Source organism: Gambusia affinis, linkage group LG07 (genome assembly GCF_019740435.1).
Source record: "Gambusia affinis linkage group LG07, SWU_Gaff_1.0, whole genome shotgun sequence".
NCBI lineage: Eukaryota > Metazoa > Chordata > Actinopteri > Cyprinodontiformes > Poeciliidae > Gambusia > Gambusia affinis.
This window is the reverse complement of record NC_057874.1, coordinates 21,270,398-21,283,843: the sequence shown is the minus strand read 5'-3', so window position 1 is coordinate 21,283,843 and position 13,446 is coordinate 21,270,398. Positions and strand designations below refer to the sequence as shown.

At 37.9% G+C, this 13,446-nt stretch overlaps 1 protein-coding gene across 2 annotated transcripts in view; it reads left to right on the top strand.

Annotated features, from left to right (window-relative positions):
* Positions 1 to 13,446, top strand: part of LOC122834503 (zinc finger E-box-binding homeobox 2-like) — a 38,325-nt gene that overhangs the window by 21,162 nt on the left and 3,717 nt on the right. For both annotated transcript variants that reach the window (XM_044123003.1, XM_044123004.1), the window contains exons 2-6: positions 5,658 to 5,942; positions 7,964 to 8,173; positions 11,241 to 11,434; positions 11,604 to 11,715; positions 11,953 to 13,433. In XM_044123003.1, the coding sequence (XP_043978938.1) occupies positions 5,658 to 5,942; positions 7,964 to 8,173; positions 11,241 to 11,434; positions 11,604 to 11,715; positions 11,953 to 13,433 (2,282 nt within the window). The remainder of the gene's footprint in view (positions 1 to 5,657; positions 5,943 to 7,963; positions 8,174 to 11,240; positions 11,435 to 11,603; positions 11,716 to 11,952; positions 13,434 to 13,446) is intronic.

The following is a 13,446-nucleotide window of genomic DNA, read 5'->3' as shown; positions in this document are numbered from 1 at the left end:
CATGCCAAATCATCACCAGTAAAATCATTCTCTGACTAACAAAGAAAACAGATTAAAATTCAAAATTCTATTCTATTACAATGAATTGAAGTAAATAAAAATCTACAATACAATGCAATAAATTTGTAGTTATGCTTACAGCTAATCATCTACGTGTTGCAATGTGTGTCACATGGATTTTCTAGAACAGTAACAGAAAATGACAACCACATAGGTTTTTTCTTCCATTGAAGTACATGTTGTGAAAACATCAGTAATGATTTGATGCAAAAACTCTCAATGTCATTATCAAAGAAAAGCATTTAAATTGTTCATCTAACTAGAAGTCTTTTGATATTACGTAACAGAATTCAGAATTAATTTAAATATTTATAAAAGTCTATTATTTTATTGTTAAGTAAAAGCAACATAATATTTGGGTTTAAATAAAAAAGACACTTTAAGTAGTAGCAGATTTTGATTTGATGTGTTTCTTACTTCTTAAATTCCCCAATCCATTTTTTGCTCTGGATTTATTTGTATTGGTAGACATTGTCCGGTTGGTTTCATCCTGTGTCATGATACGTTCACTTCCGTCTTTAGCACTTTATAGTCTGTATTCCAACACTCATGGAGCATATTTCTTTAATTTGTTAAAAAAAATAAGCAGAATGGGATCAATTGCACCGTGTGGTAAGCTGGAGCCTAACCTTGTTTGTTGCTTTTTAAAACCAAAAGAAACAAACAAGGTAATTCCAAGGTAATTATTGCCTGCTTTTACCATTTAGCCGCATAATTACTGAGCCAATACTGAATCACATGTGTGCATCGTAAAATAAACTGCAGCCCAGCATGTTGCTGTACAGTCAGATGCCCTCTGGTAGATAAACCAGAGCCAAATTAGGCCAGCACCAATCTGGATTTGCACTTTTAGAAAAAAGGTTTTATTTGCGTCGTTTCTTTCTTTCTTCATATACCTAACTCATTTATGTAACTGGTATTTATATTTCCCACACATGAACTTAGTTCTGGTTTGGTCACCTCTGTTTTTGGAACTCTGACTCAAATATGTAAATAATAAAAAAAAAACACTTTGCTTAACAGATTGTCAGATTAGACTCCATGCTGATCACACACAATTACATAACAAGAAAAGGCAGTGTTTCTTTTAATAGGAAAACTATTTTAGAAAACTCCTTTAATTGGGCTTGTTTCTGTTGGACATGTTATAATTCTTGAACATGTTTGGTTTCAAACACAAGGGGGGAAAAGACATGACAGATCACAATTTTTGTCGGAGTGTTTAAACAGAAGTCACTGTTGTTGTCAAACGATCAGAAACAATCTCCAGATCGATCGACATTGTCTAGCATGATGCAGCACACTTCAGTTATTACTGTCTGGCTATGACTCATGAGCTTCCCACACATTACATTGCATGCACAACTCCAGCACGCCGTTTTCTACTGCACTGGATTCCAATAAGTTACACACTCTTCAGACTCTCTCACAGTATGCGGGTCCATCGCCCAAAACACACTCTGCACTTCTGCAAGAAGCCCTTTGCTTGCAAAGACTCAGATGGGCAAGGAAGGATATGAACATAGGACCTTACGATTACTGTGTGCTCATTCGTTACTCATCAAAATTTGGGAAAATAATTTTGAAAACATTAATTGGTTTTACTGCATCGTACATCTTATTTTCTGCACATTTTTGTCTTTGTCTTGAGGAGGCTTTATGTCTCAGTGAAGTTATTTTAATTAGTGAAATAAATAAGGAAAACACATAACATTTAGTTATGCTTTTAGCTGGTGACAGTAATTAATCAAACATGATGTTGTCACTGTCGGCATACGTCAAAGGAGTCAATCCACACTCGTAAATGAAATAAATAAAAAAAACATGTAACGGCCTGATTTCTGTCTCTGGAGCATTTTAAACAGCGCAGCCACCAGTGTTTTGGAAAGCAGCAGCTAACAAACTTGACAAATTTTTAAATCACCCTTTATTGTATATTTTCTAAAGCAAATTGTAGTCTACAGCCAGAATACTGAATGTAGTGAACATTCACAGTTTTGTGTTTTTAAGAGTGAAGATAATACTGTAAATAATTAAACGTAGCAGAACGCAGCATATGTACTTAAGCTGCTTATTGTGAAGTCCCTCTGCTGTGTTAATGCTGTTGGAAAAACAAAACCACTCATCAAATTGTTTAAGGCATAAATTCCTGTTTTATTATTAGAGATGGCTGAAGCAGTTAGAGTCAAACCATGGCTGTATTTTAAAAGAAAAAATATGCAGCTGTCTAATTTATCTCTGCAGAGCATTATACACAGAGGGCTTCCAGTAGCGCTTCTGCAAGCAGTGGTAAACAAAGTTAATACATTTTTCAATTGTCCTGCTTATAACATGTCATAAAATGAAATGTATTCAGATTGTAGTGTTTTTGCCTTTAAAATGAGTACCATAAATTATTTTAATAAAATTTAATTGTGCCCTTTGTGGGACAATAAAGGAGGTTTCTATTCTATTCTAAAATAGTAAATCACAGTGTATACACTTCATGTCTTTTACTGTGTAGATTTAAAGGTTGTGTCTTGTTTTATTTGTCATATTGATACACTGGACAAAATACTTTAAAGCCAAATTTATATTTTTTTGTTTGCTTGTTCTGTTGAGTATTTGTAGTCATTTGGTCATTGTAGTGACAATCCTGACAAGCAGGTATCAAGTTAAACAAACAATCCAAGTGCCACTTACATTAATAAATCTACAGTGTATAGTACATTGTTAATAATTTGAATAGTAAGCCTGATTTTTAAATTCCTTATGATTAGGCTGCCTGGGTAGTCCGTGATCTTCTGGTACCTAGAGCTGCTGGTTCAGCAGCTTGTCGAACATGCAGTGGGCACAGAAAGGTGGTTCTTAATGTAAAACCTCTCTGGGACAAGCAGCCTTTTTTGTAGAAAGGTTCAACTTGTGAAACTACTTATCAGTAAATATAAAACTTCCCTGTCAAGCCTTATTTTAATGAGAATCAGGTCTGTAATCATGAATGACTGAAACCTTTTCCAAGTATTGTGTTTAGTTTTAATGGATTAATTAATGCTGGACATAAATATTTGGAGTCTAATCTTCGTATTATAATATTCACTTTGATGTAGCCTAAAGTATTTGGAATTAAATTAGGCCACAAATGTTGAAGTCGATGCAAAAATACAATAATAAAGGAATTAAATGTAGACGTGCAGCTAAATGTTAACCTACTTAGCGTCAAGTTTTAGGCTGCTTGAGACAGAAGGGGAATTTGTGTTATGTTCTTTCCCTTGGAGACGTGACCAAACATCCTCGTAGCCCAGTTATAAAGTGTAAAGAACAGAAACGTTTACAACTGGGTGGTTGAGATATGCCCTGTTTACTTTCTCTGCCTTCTGCTTGCATCTGCATTGTGTTTTAGGGGCAATCAAAAAGTCTGATTGTTTAAGAATCAATTACTGCTTCAAAGTTGATTTCTTGTAAAACGTTATTAATAAATGCCATGATTTTTAACAGTTAAACCGCTAACTGTGTAATCCTTTGAGTTGAACTGTCTTGGTCCAACTACAAAAATTTTATTTGAAGAATCCTGTTGGTGTACAAATAAATCAGTGTACCCGATAATGAAATCCATCCCAGCTGTGTGCTATTTAATGACAACCCATGTGGACTCAGCATCACTCATTGTCATGAGAGAGAAAATTAAAGCCAATATGAGACTAATCAGCAACAGATTTTCCTCTTGCTCTATCCTACCATCCCAAAAAATTCCCACGGGGGCTCATGGGTTAACCTTTACACCATCACATAACATTGTACAGTCGTCCAGTCACAGTAAAGCACAGCTGATGACCAATTTCAGCCCTCGCAAGAGTAAGTCATTCTTTCCTATGTAAGCGCATTCCGAGGAGTGCGCTCTTGGTTGAATCACAACCTAACATGAGTGTGGTTCATATGGGTGGTTTAATGAGACTGGGGCAGAGGAGAAGGAGCTGATACAAACTGAAACACATGTAGGAGTTAATTTTTAGATTAGCTAATCAGAGAAAATAATTGCGCATGCTGACTTCAGAGTGTTTTTCAGTGTTTGTGATGGTGGGCCGCCCCCTCTGTGGCAGCGGGACCCCTGTTGCTCTTTCAGTATCGGACTGACTGTACACGCTGTGTGTGTGAGTGGGTCTTGCATCCGTAAGTGAAGCTGATGAGAGTGGCTTTGCATTAGGTATCTTGTTGTGCAAGCTGCTTGACTTTTGTAACAGTGAACTGAGAGCTTTACTGGAAAAGTAAAAAGCTAATTTATCATAAAACTTTGTGTTTCCTCATCCACAAAAAAATGTTTTGGAACAATTCCTGCAAATATATAAACAGTGTAACGTTTATATTATGCTTTTTGTCAAATTTAAGAGAAAAAAGTATGAAGTGGTGTGAAGAGAGATAGGGTAGTATCAAAATAATAATAATTCTTTTGAAAGTGTCCCATTTGTGCTCTTAGATTGTGCTTACTTTGTTGAAATTAGATATCAATAATCAGAGACAGGAGAAAAAAGGAGCCTTCTTAAAAGGAAGAAGAAGAAGAAGCATTTTTGAATAGAGTCTTAAAGCTGAAATCCCAGCCATATGTTTGTGATTGTCATTTATTGTCTCTGCCGTGGGAAAAACAAATGCGCCTTTTCACTGCCGCTGCAGCCTGAGCGGAGACTGGAGGAGGGAAACTCTTTACCTTACAGCGCTTCATGTTTTCTTTTTACTGCACAGTCAAAATGCAAATCCACTGTTCCCCGTAATGGTGCAATAAAATGTTTTTACTTAATATTTACAAATAAAGAATGTATATATATATAAATTTTTATGACAATTCATTTCCATAGAGATCACAGTGAAAATTGTGAAAAAACAAAATAATTATAACTCTATGGGCGGTGGTACTAAACACTAGAATCAAAACCTGAACATAATTTATTTGTTTTGTTTGAGAAGGTTGTGAAATGAAAAGAATTTGAATTACGATAATTCAAATTCACAGTAAGACAAACCATAAATCTGACATTGAAGTTTTCAGATTGGAATCTTGAATTTATAATAAAAACTGTTTATTTTAGGAAACTGTTATTTTTGTAAACTAAAAATAATTATTTTAATTATATTTATTGTTATTTTACACATTACACATGATGACCATAAAAGCATATTTGAAATGTGCTAAATTTATGTCTTCTCTATTTGTATAACAACACATCTACATGCAAAAATAGGACAAAGATAAGTGGATATAATTTCTACTATTTAAAAAATATATATAAAAAGTTGAAGTTTTTGTGTTTTCCCTGGTTTCAGTTTGTCTCTATCTTCTCTGACTTGGAAAAACTCTTTCAAAAGTAAACAAATAATATATGTATTTTCTTTAAAGTTGTTTTTAATAAGTCAATCCTATGAGCTAGTGCATTCAGTTTTATTTAAAAAAAAGTTGAACACACATGCTCCACTGCATGTCTTTATTCAAGACAGAACGAAATTCTAGAACTTATTAATCACACAGAAAGATAAATGAGCATGTTTTCCTTTCGCTACATTCCTAAAAGACTCCTGTGTTTAAAGTTTCTGTCTCATCTTCTCAGGTTTCTAATGATTTCCCTTCACAGTGGACGCTGAGCAGGTCAGCTCTCTGGGTTCGGAGGAAGACGATGAGGTGGGCTTGTGGAGCCTGGAGCCCCAGGACTGCCACGAGAGCCTGGACAAGACGAGTCTGACACCCAGCGAGGTGACAGAGGAGCCCAGCAGCCCTGCCCACTCCACCCGGCCTCTCGGCCTCAGCCCTGGCAGCAGGACCTGCTGGGGCCAGGTGGAGCCAGAGGCCACGGCTGAGGAGGACGCCACCTACGTGTCTGCCGACAGGGAGGGGGACCAAGAACCACTGAGGATGTACTGTAAGTCCTAAGCTGTAGCAAAATGGCTCTACTGTATGTGTAAACAAGTTAGTGTTTTTTCTGATGCAACAAAGGGCCATTCGCACCTTCATATCAACTCCTTTTGAAACCATGCCTTCGCTACGAGTTGTTGCTTTTTCACTTTTCTCTTTGAAAAGGCTTCTTTCTGAAAGCATGACAAAAGAACTCATCCCACACAAAGTCACCATATTTCCATGCATCAAAGAGGTGACGTTACGGTACTGAAATCAGCACTACACAACGTGAAGCTTTCTCTTTTATTTAGCGCAGATCAAAGGCTCTCGCTCAGCTTGCCTACTAACAATCACTTAGCTCTCTCGCCTCATGTGATTTGGTCCTGCCTGATGAAGGCGAAGCTGAGTTTTTACAACACTCAACCACACAGGCTCTTCCCTTCACCACATAAAAATGGCTCAAAATATGCCAACATCTGCAAACATTTGAAAAATCTTCCTCAAAGTCACCATGGGGAGAGTTGATTGGCTTGAGCCATGATAGGAGGCGCCCTTGCTTCTCCACGAACATCAGTGGCTTTGTCTCTCTGCCCGCCTGTCACTGCACTCAAGGGTACGAGTGAGAAGGAATTCTTTAAATCTAACTTGATATCTGGCCAACAAGCTTCATGACTTTAATATTTCATCTGTCGATCTTTATGTAAAAAATTCAATCCCGATAGATTCACTTGCACAGTGGCGTTTTTGTGATTTAGCCTCACACACACTCACAAGATTGCTTTTGCTCATGCATGCATGAACAAAGCGTGGAAACTCACGCAAACACTGAGCAAACACTTTAAAGAGTATAACAAATTAATGGAAAACACAACTGCACCCAAAGCTCAGTCATACTTAATCAACAAGAACGCTGACTTCAGAAACCTTTGTAGTTCAGCCACAAATGAAAATAGTACAGTGGTGTTGCAAAAGTTTTCACAGACCCCTGAAGTTTCTCCCATTTTGTTACAAAGCAGCCAGAAAGTTCAATACTTTCATAGGATTTGTGTGACAGATTATCACAAAGTGTCACATTACTGTAAAAAACATAACTTTCTTACATTTTTTGCAAATAATAAAAGAATATGCATTTTTATTCAGCGTTATTCTGAAACCCTTAAATAAAATACAGTGAGAACTACTACCTTTTAAAATAAGCTAATTAGTGGAAATAGTCCAGTTCTGCAAAAGCCTCTGAGGTTAGTTGTTGAACAAAGAGCAACGTCAATACCAAGAACACAGCAGAATGAGTTCCCAAAACAGGTCTTTATGAAAGAGTACCTAGAATAAAGAATTTTTAAAAGGAAGCCGTACAGAGTTATGTTTAAAGTTTTAAACAACCCAATCAGGGGACAAATGAAATCTGGGGACAAATCAGGGGACAAATGAAAAGAACTGCTCTAGTTGGATGAAACCAAAATTGAACGTTTTGTCCTGCAAACAATGCAGTCTGTGATTAAAAACAAACACTCCCCACTGTGAACCGTGGGGTTCACAGTGGTTCACAGTGGTTCACCTACTAAAGGAATAATTTTCTTTAGTAGGTGCAGGGAAGCTAGTCAGACATTATAGGAAAATGCAACACAATTCTGGAAGAAAACAGGTAAGAAGCTGCATAAGATGAGGTCATGCATCTTATGCAGGAGAACAAACAACCAGAAATAAGTCCAGATCTATATCCATTTGAGAATTTGTGAAAATACTTAATTGCCAGTTTCCAACTTAAGCCATTTTATAAGAAAGAACATTTTAAAAATTCCGTCCTTAGATGTGCAAATCTAACTCATCCGATAGCCTTGCAGCTGTACTTACAGTAAAAGTGATTCTGCAAAGGATTGGCACAGGGGAACTATAAAAGCAATGCATCCCACATTTGAAATTTTGTTGCAACATACTTTTAAAACCCTTTTATTAAGAAATTGTACTCCAAAAAAAAAAAAACAAGACCAGTAGACCGACATTCAGCAAAGAAGTTGCATTTAGCAAAATTGTTCCTTTTTCTGACAGGTAAGAATTCAGACGCCCAGAATGCTTTTGAGGATCTGGCCCATTACGAATTTGTGGCTCAGCTGAGGAAGGCCTCAACCTCAGCCGGTGTGTTGGACCACCTGAACCATAACGGCACGTCGGCTGTTTACCCTCTGAGCAGCAGGCACGATGAGCTCCCACCTGCCATCTGGTCGCCAGGAGCTCAGCACTGCTCACCTGAAGGAGCAGGTACGCTGATGGAGAAAGTTGCGGCGATGCTAAATTAAACATTTTTAACAGTAGATGTCAGTGGTTTCTTTTAAAAATGTTTTCTAAAAAAAAAAAAAAAAAAGTGGTCACAGGCTGATAGAAAACTGTTGTGATAGTGCAACTATCTGATCGTGCTTTTTTTTTTTTTTTTTTACATATTGCGTTGTTGTTTGTTTATTGCTTCTCATTTACTAAGGATCTTATCAGGCACTGGAAAATTGACTCATTCAAATGGAAGCCATTACTTAATTTAGTTAAAATTTTTTTCTCTTAATTCTATATGAAGCACATCACATTTATATTTGGTATTTTGCCATACCATGCCAACTTACAGTCCAGTATCTTGTCTACAAAGAACACAAAATATATGATTAATATTCAGTTTCTGCATGAAGAATAGATGGGAGGTCAGCGATATCTTCACATACATTACTTAAGGAAACATTTTTTTTTTCATTCACAAGCTGTGCTCTGAACACAAAACATATCATGTAAAAATAAATTGTGTTTAATTGTTTGAAGACTTGAGTTAAAAACAACACCTGGTGCTAAGAAGATAAATTTATATCCAGATTACTGTGCTTGGGGGCAAGGATGTCATTTAATTTTAGACGTTTAAAGAGGTGTATAAACTGTTCTTTTTACTAAAATGTTTGTGAATTTTAAAGACAATAATTAGATTCACAAGTTTGAATTTGTTCTGTTTTTTATCTAATCCATGCAGGATTTGAAGATGATTAATTATCATATTGTTTATCATTAACTCTGGAAAACAATATTGTAGTAATAGTGATTTGTGGTTATAACTCTTAAGTGGTGATGTTTGCAAACCCCATGGACTGACAATGGCAATACTGTTGGTTTCATGACATCATGAAGAAATATCCGTATGTTCAGAGAATATAATTATATGCAAATATTCTATGCTGTATTGCAGCACAATTGCACTACTCAATAAAACTGTTGTATTTAAATGAGTTACACAGATTTTCAGCTGGATTCATTCTCTCCAGAAGTTGATCCTTAGAAAAAACAGTTTGGATGTGTTCAAAATTCATTAATTTATCTTTCTAATATTTTCCTAATTTTTAAATGACTGAGTTAATTGTGTGTTTCTTTACCTTACCTCAGCTTCACTACGTTTTGTACCTTTAACAAAATGGAGTTAGATTGTATATCTGTATCAGAAAACCTCCTCTGACATAAATTGAATACTTGTTTGTTTGTTTGTTTGTGGTTGAAACAGACAACACTTACTTAAGAAATTAATAATCAGTTATTATTAATAATAATAATTTTAAAGTAAGTGTTGTCTGTTTCAACCACAAACATCCTTCAGCCTGTTAGTAACCCTTATTGGTCACACTGAGTTGGGTGCTGGCCTCATTTTGCTGGTTTTGTGGCTGAAAAGTACTACTGAAAAGCTCAGCTGAAATAGGTGGTTGTTGTGAATAAACCCCCACTTATTGGTAAACTAAAACTTAAAACCAGAAGTTTCTCACTGGCCAGATGATTAGCGGAGCTATGAGCAATCTGTCTTTAATTTTATATCTTTCACATTGTCATATGTTTGCGCAGTTCAAACGCATCATTAAAAGCAGAACATACTAATCTTGGTCCAGAAGTATAAAAATTTGGTCACAGTAAAGTATTTACAGCCCTAACTGCTTTTTACACTTTGTCACTTCACAACAACAAATTTCAACGTATTTTATTATTGATTGTTATATGACATTATGAAGTAGATAAAAAAATAATCTGTTGATTTTTTTTTTAACACATAAAAATCTGAAAAAGTGTGCATTTGTAGAATTCTTACTTAAAGTTTGAGGAAAGTCATGTACGTGTCAGAGCAAACACACAGAAGAAATGCTCTGGTCAGATCAAACAACAGCTGGAGGATTTTCACTTGCATGCAAAAAACACGGTTGCAGAAAAATAATTCTGCACACCACTTTGAATGCACCTCCTTAATAAAATATGGTGAGGGCAGCATCACTCTGTTCATGGTTGAAGGATGGACAGATGGAGGTAAGTACAGATCTAAGTAAAGAAAACCTGTTAAAGGTTTTCTTTTACAGGTTTCCGACTCAAAGATGGAGGTTCATCTTTGAGTCGGATAAACATACAGCAAGTGCTGCAACAAAATGGTTTAGATCAAAGCATATTGGTCAAGTTGAAGTCAAAACACCTCAGAATTTGTGACAAGACTTGAAAATTACTATTCTTTGGATTCTCCATGCATTCAAGAAGAGGAGCTATTTTACTGAGAATAGTCAGAATTAGTCTTGTCCTGTGCAAAGACAGGAGAGACATACTAGTTAGTAGCTTTGCAGCTGTAGGATGTAATATTTACTCAGAGAGACAATATTTGTTACATTGTTTATTCCTTTTAAATAAATAAAAATCGTGCACGTGCACATAACTTTTACTTACACTTCACAATTATGCACCACTTTATCTGGATTCACTATATAAAATCCCAATGAAATACATTGAAATTTACTGCTGAAAGGTTTGGACAGATTAAATGGGAACAAACAGTTTTGTCTCTGTGACAGTTGCGAAGATCTGAAGATAGTTTCTCTGCTGCTCCTTTAATCTAACCACAACTTTAACAGCTCTGCATCTTGAAATAATGCTAAAACTGCGCATTAAAGCAAAACAGAAAGGAGAGAAGAAAGGAAACAGAGAGAGGAGCCCCGGGACCACAGGATTGTAGACTTTAGAATCAAAATGGTCATATAGGACTTTTTTGAAATGGCCAGCATTTATGATACCTAGAATATTAAAAAGAATTGGCATATTGATGTCACATCTTTCATACACATCCTTTTGGTGCCTTGATTTTGAATGATTAAATTGAAATATTGCGTAATGCCTATATTTCCATGTTGTGAAAAAAGCTGTTATCAGAGCAAAAACAAGAAAATAAGTCAGCTGGTGAAAGGGCAATAAAAAAAACCCTAAGAACGATAGTTATGTTTAATGCACATGTGAAATGTTAATCTGTGCACTTAAAATGCCGTCTCTCTCCGGACTGCAGATGAAGACCGGAGCCAGCAGGCCTGTCCGTTCTGCCACAGGATGTATCCGCGAGGAGCCTCTTTGAGAGACCATGTCAAATACTGCCAGGAGAGGGAAGGGGGCCATATGGTTTGTCCACTCTGTGGATACACTGCCACCCTTAGGTCACAGATGGAGCGGCACCTAGCACTTCACAACCAAATCCAGGACAAGGTGACACACACACACACACACACACATCCACACAAATAATCTGCAAATCTTGAACACCAGTGAAGCATCTCACAGTTTTCGCAGATTGTAGTGATTTTTTGTGCATTTTGTTTATATTTTATAAATCCTTTCATAGTCTAAAACTGATCACATGTTCCTGTCATCCTAGAGTGCCATCGGTTTGGACCAAAGCATGGAGACGAGGAAGTTCAAATGTCTGGAGTGTGGGAAAGCATTCAAGTACAAACACCACCTCAAAGAGCATCTTCGCATCCACAGTGGTGAGATACAAAATAAGATCAAAACATGTCCACTCACCCTTCATTTCCCCATTGTTTCCACTGAACTGCTAACCGTTACTTACTGTCAGAATTATATGGTTTGAAATTATAACCAAATGGATGTGTAATAGGAATGAGCTTTACGTGATTCACGGCAGGACAAGATAATTACGGAAAAAAGATTATACCCTACTCTGAAGGTATTTTCAACTCACTCTTTGGCATCTCTGTGTTTAGGTGAGAAGCCGTATGAGTGCTCCAACTGCAAGAAGCGTTTCTCCCACTCTGGCTCCTACAGCTCTCATTTAAGCAGCAAAAAGTGCCTTGGAGGGGGAGGGCAGGGTGGGGGAAGCATGGGGAGCAGCAGCGGAGCATTTAACGGACACAGTCAAAGTGCCTACCACCACTCACTTCCGGCATCTCCCTCTGCTAGTGGAGGAAGATCCAGTAATGACCACAGCTCGCTGTTGGCTTTACAAAACCAGGACAGTATCAGGTCCTTGGGTCATTTACCAGCAGATTCTCACCAGCAATCCCTGCAGGATTTCCATCAGAGCTTCCCTGGCACGTCTGACCCAGTTAGGTTGTGGGATCGTTCACCAGAGCTGTCTCTGAGGAGCGGTATCATTAAAGGGACGACCCTGTTGCCTTATCTTCACTCTGGGACCAAGTTTGACCAAATGCTGCAGGAAATGCTTCACAGAGATGTAAAGATAGAGCAAGACAAGGAAGAGGTAGAGGAAAGGAGGGTGGTCCATAATGGAAGAGGGCTTGAGAGGAAGATATCGCCTGACAGGAGAAGAGAAGTGAGAACAGGTGAATCAGAGAGAGGTGCATTTGGGGTGACGTGTCGTTGGTGCTTGCAGCCCTTCCCGAACATGGCCATTCTTCTACAGCATGAACACAGCCTCTGTAAGATAAACAGAGAAGCAGCGGAAGCTACTGACAGTTTTCGAAGGAAAGACCTCTCCTCACCGCCTTTATTCTTCCCCAGATCGGCTCTCCATGCAGAAAACACCAAACCAAGTGAAGTAACTAATGGATTCTCTGGAAACAAGTCCCCTTCACAGAAGCCAAGCTGCCAATCTGTGCCACAGCAGCTTTTAGTGGCAATGCCGTCTCCTCCTCGCCATGATGCACTGTCTTCTCGCATGTACCTGTCCAGCCAGGATAAAGGTAGTCCAAGTCATCAGTCCCCAGGGATGTCATCCCCTAGAGGCAGAAAAAGAGTTCCCTCTTCAGGCTTCAATTCTCCTGTCTGCATTGACATCTCTAGCGGTCCACCTGAAAACTTGTCTCCTCAAAAAGAAACTAGCAGTCCATGGTCCACACAGAACGAACCGCTGGACCTCTCTCTACCGAAGCAGCTGTCAGAGCAAAAGGGAAGAAATAAAACTCTTAATGGGATCTCAGGGAGAGGAGAACGGAGAGAGCTTAGGACCCAATTAAGCAGACCAAGTCCAACTTCACAAATGCCCCTTCAGCAGTACCCCATCCTCAGCAGTACTGGTGCCCCAGTGTTTCCAGGCTCTGTATTCAATGGGTTTAACATATTCAGCCAAACTGGAATAGGTCTTCCACTTCATGAGGGCATGATACCAACTCCGTATAGTCAGGCAACTAACAGTCCTAGGTTTCTCTCTCCTATGGCCTACATGATGGAAGCCAATGCAGAAGCTGTGCTGAAAAAGATCTACCAGGAGAGGCAAAGTTTTATGGTGAGAATGTCTT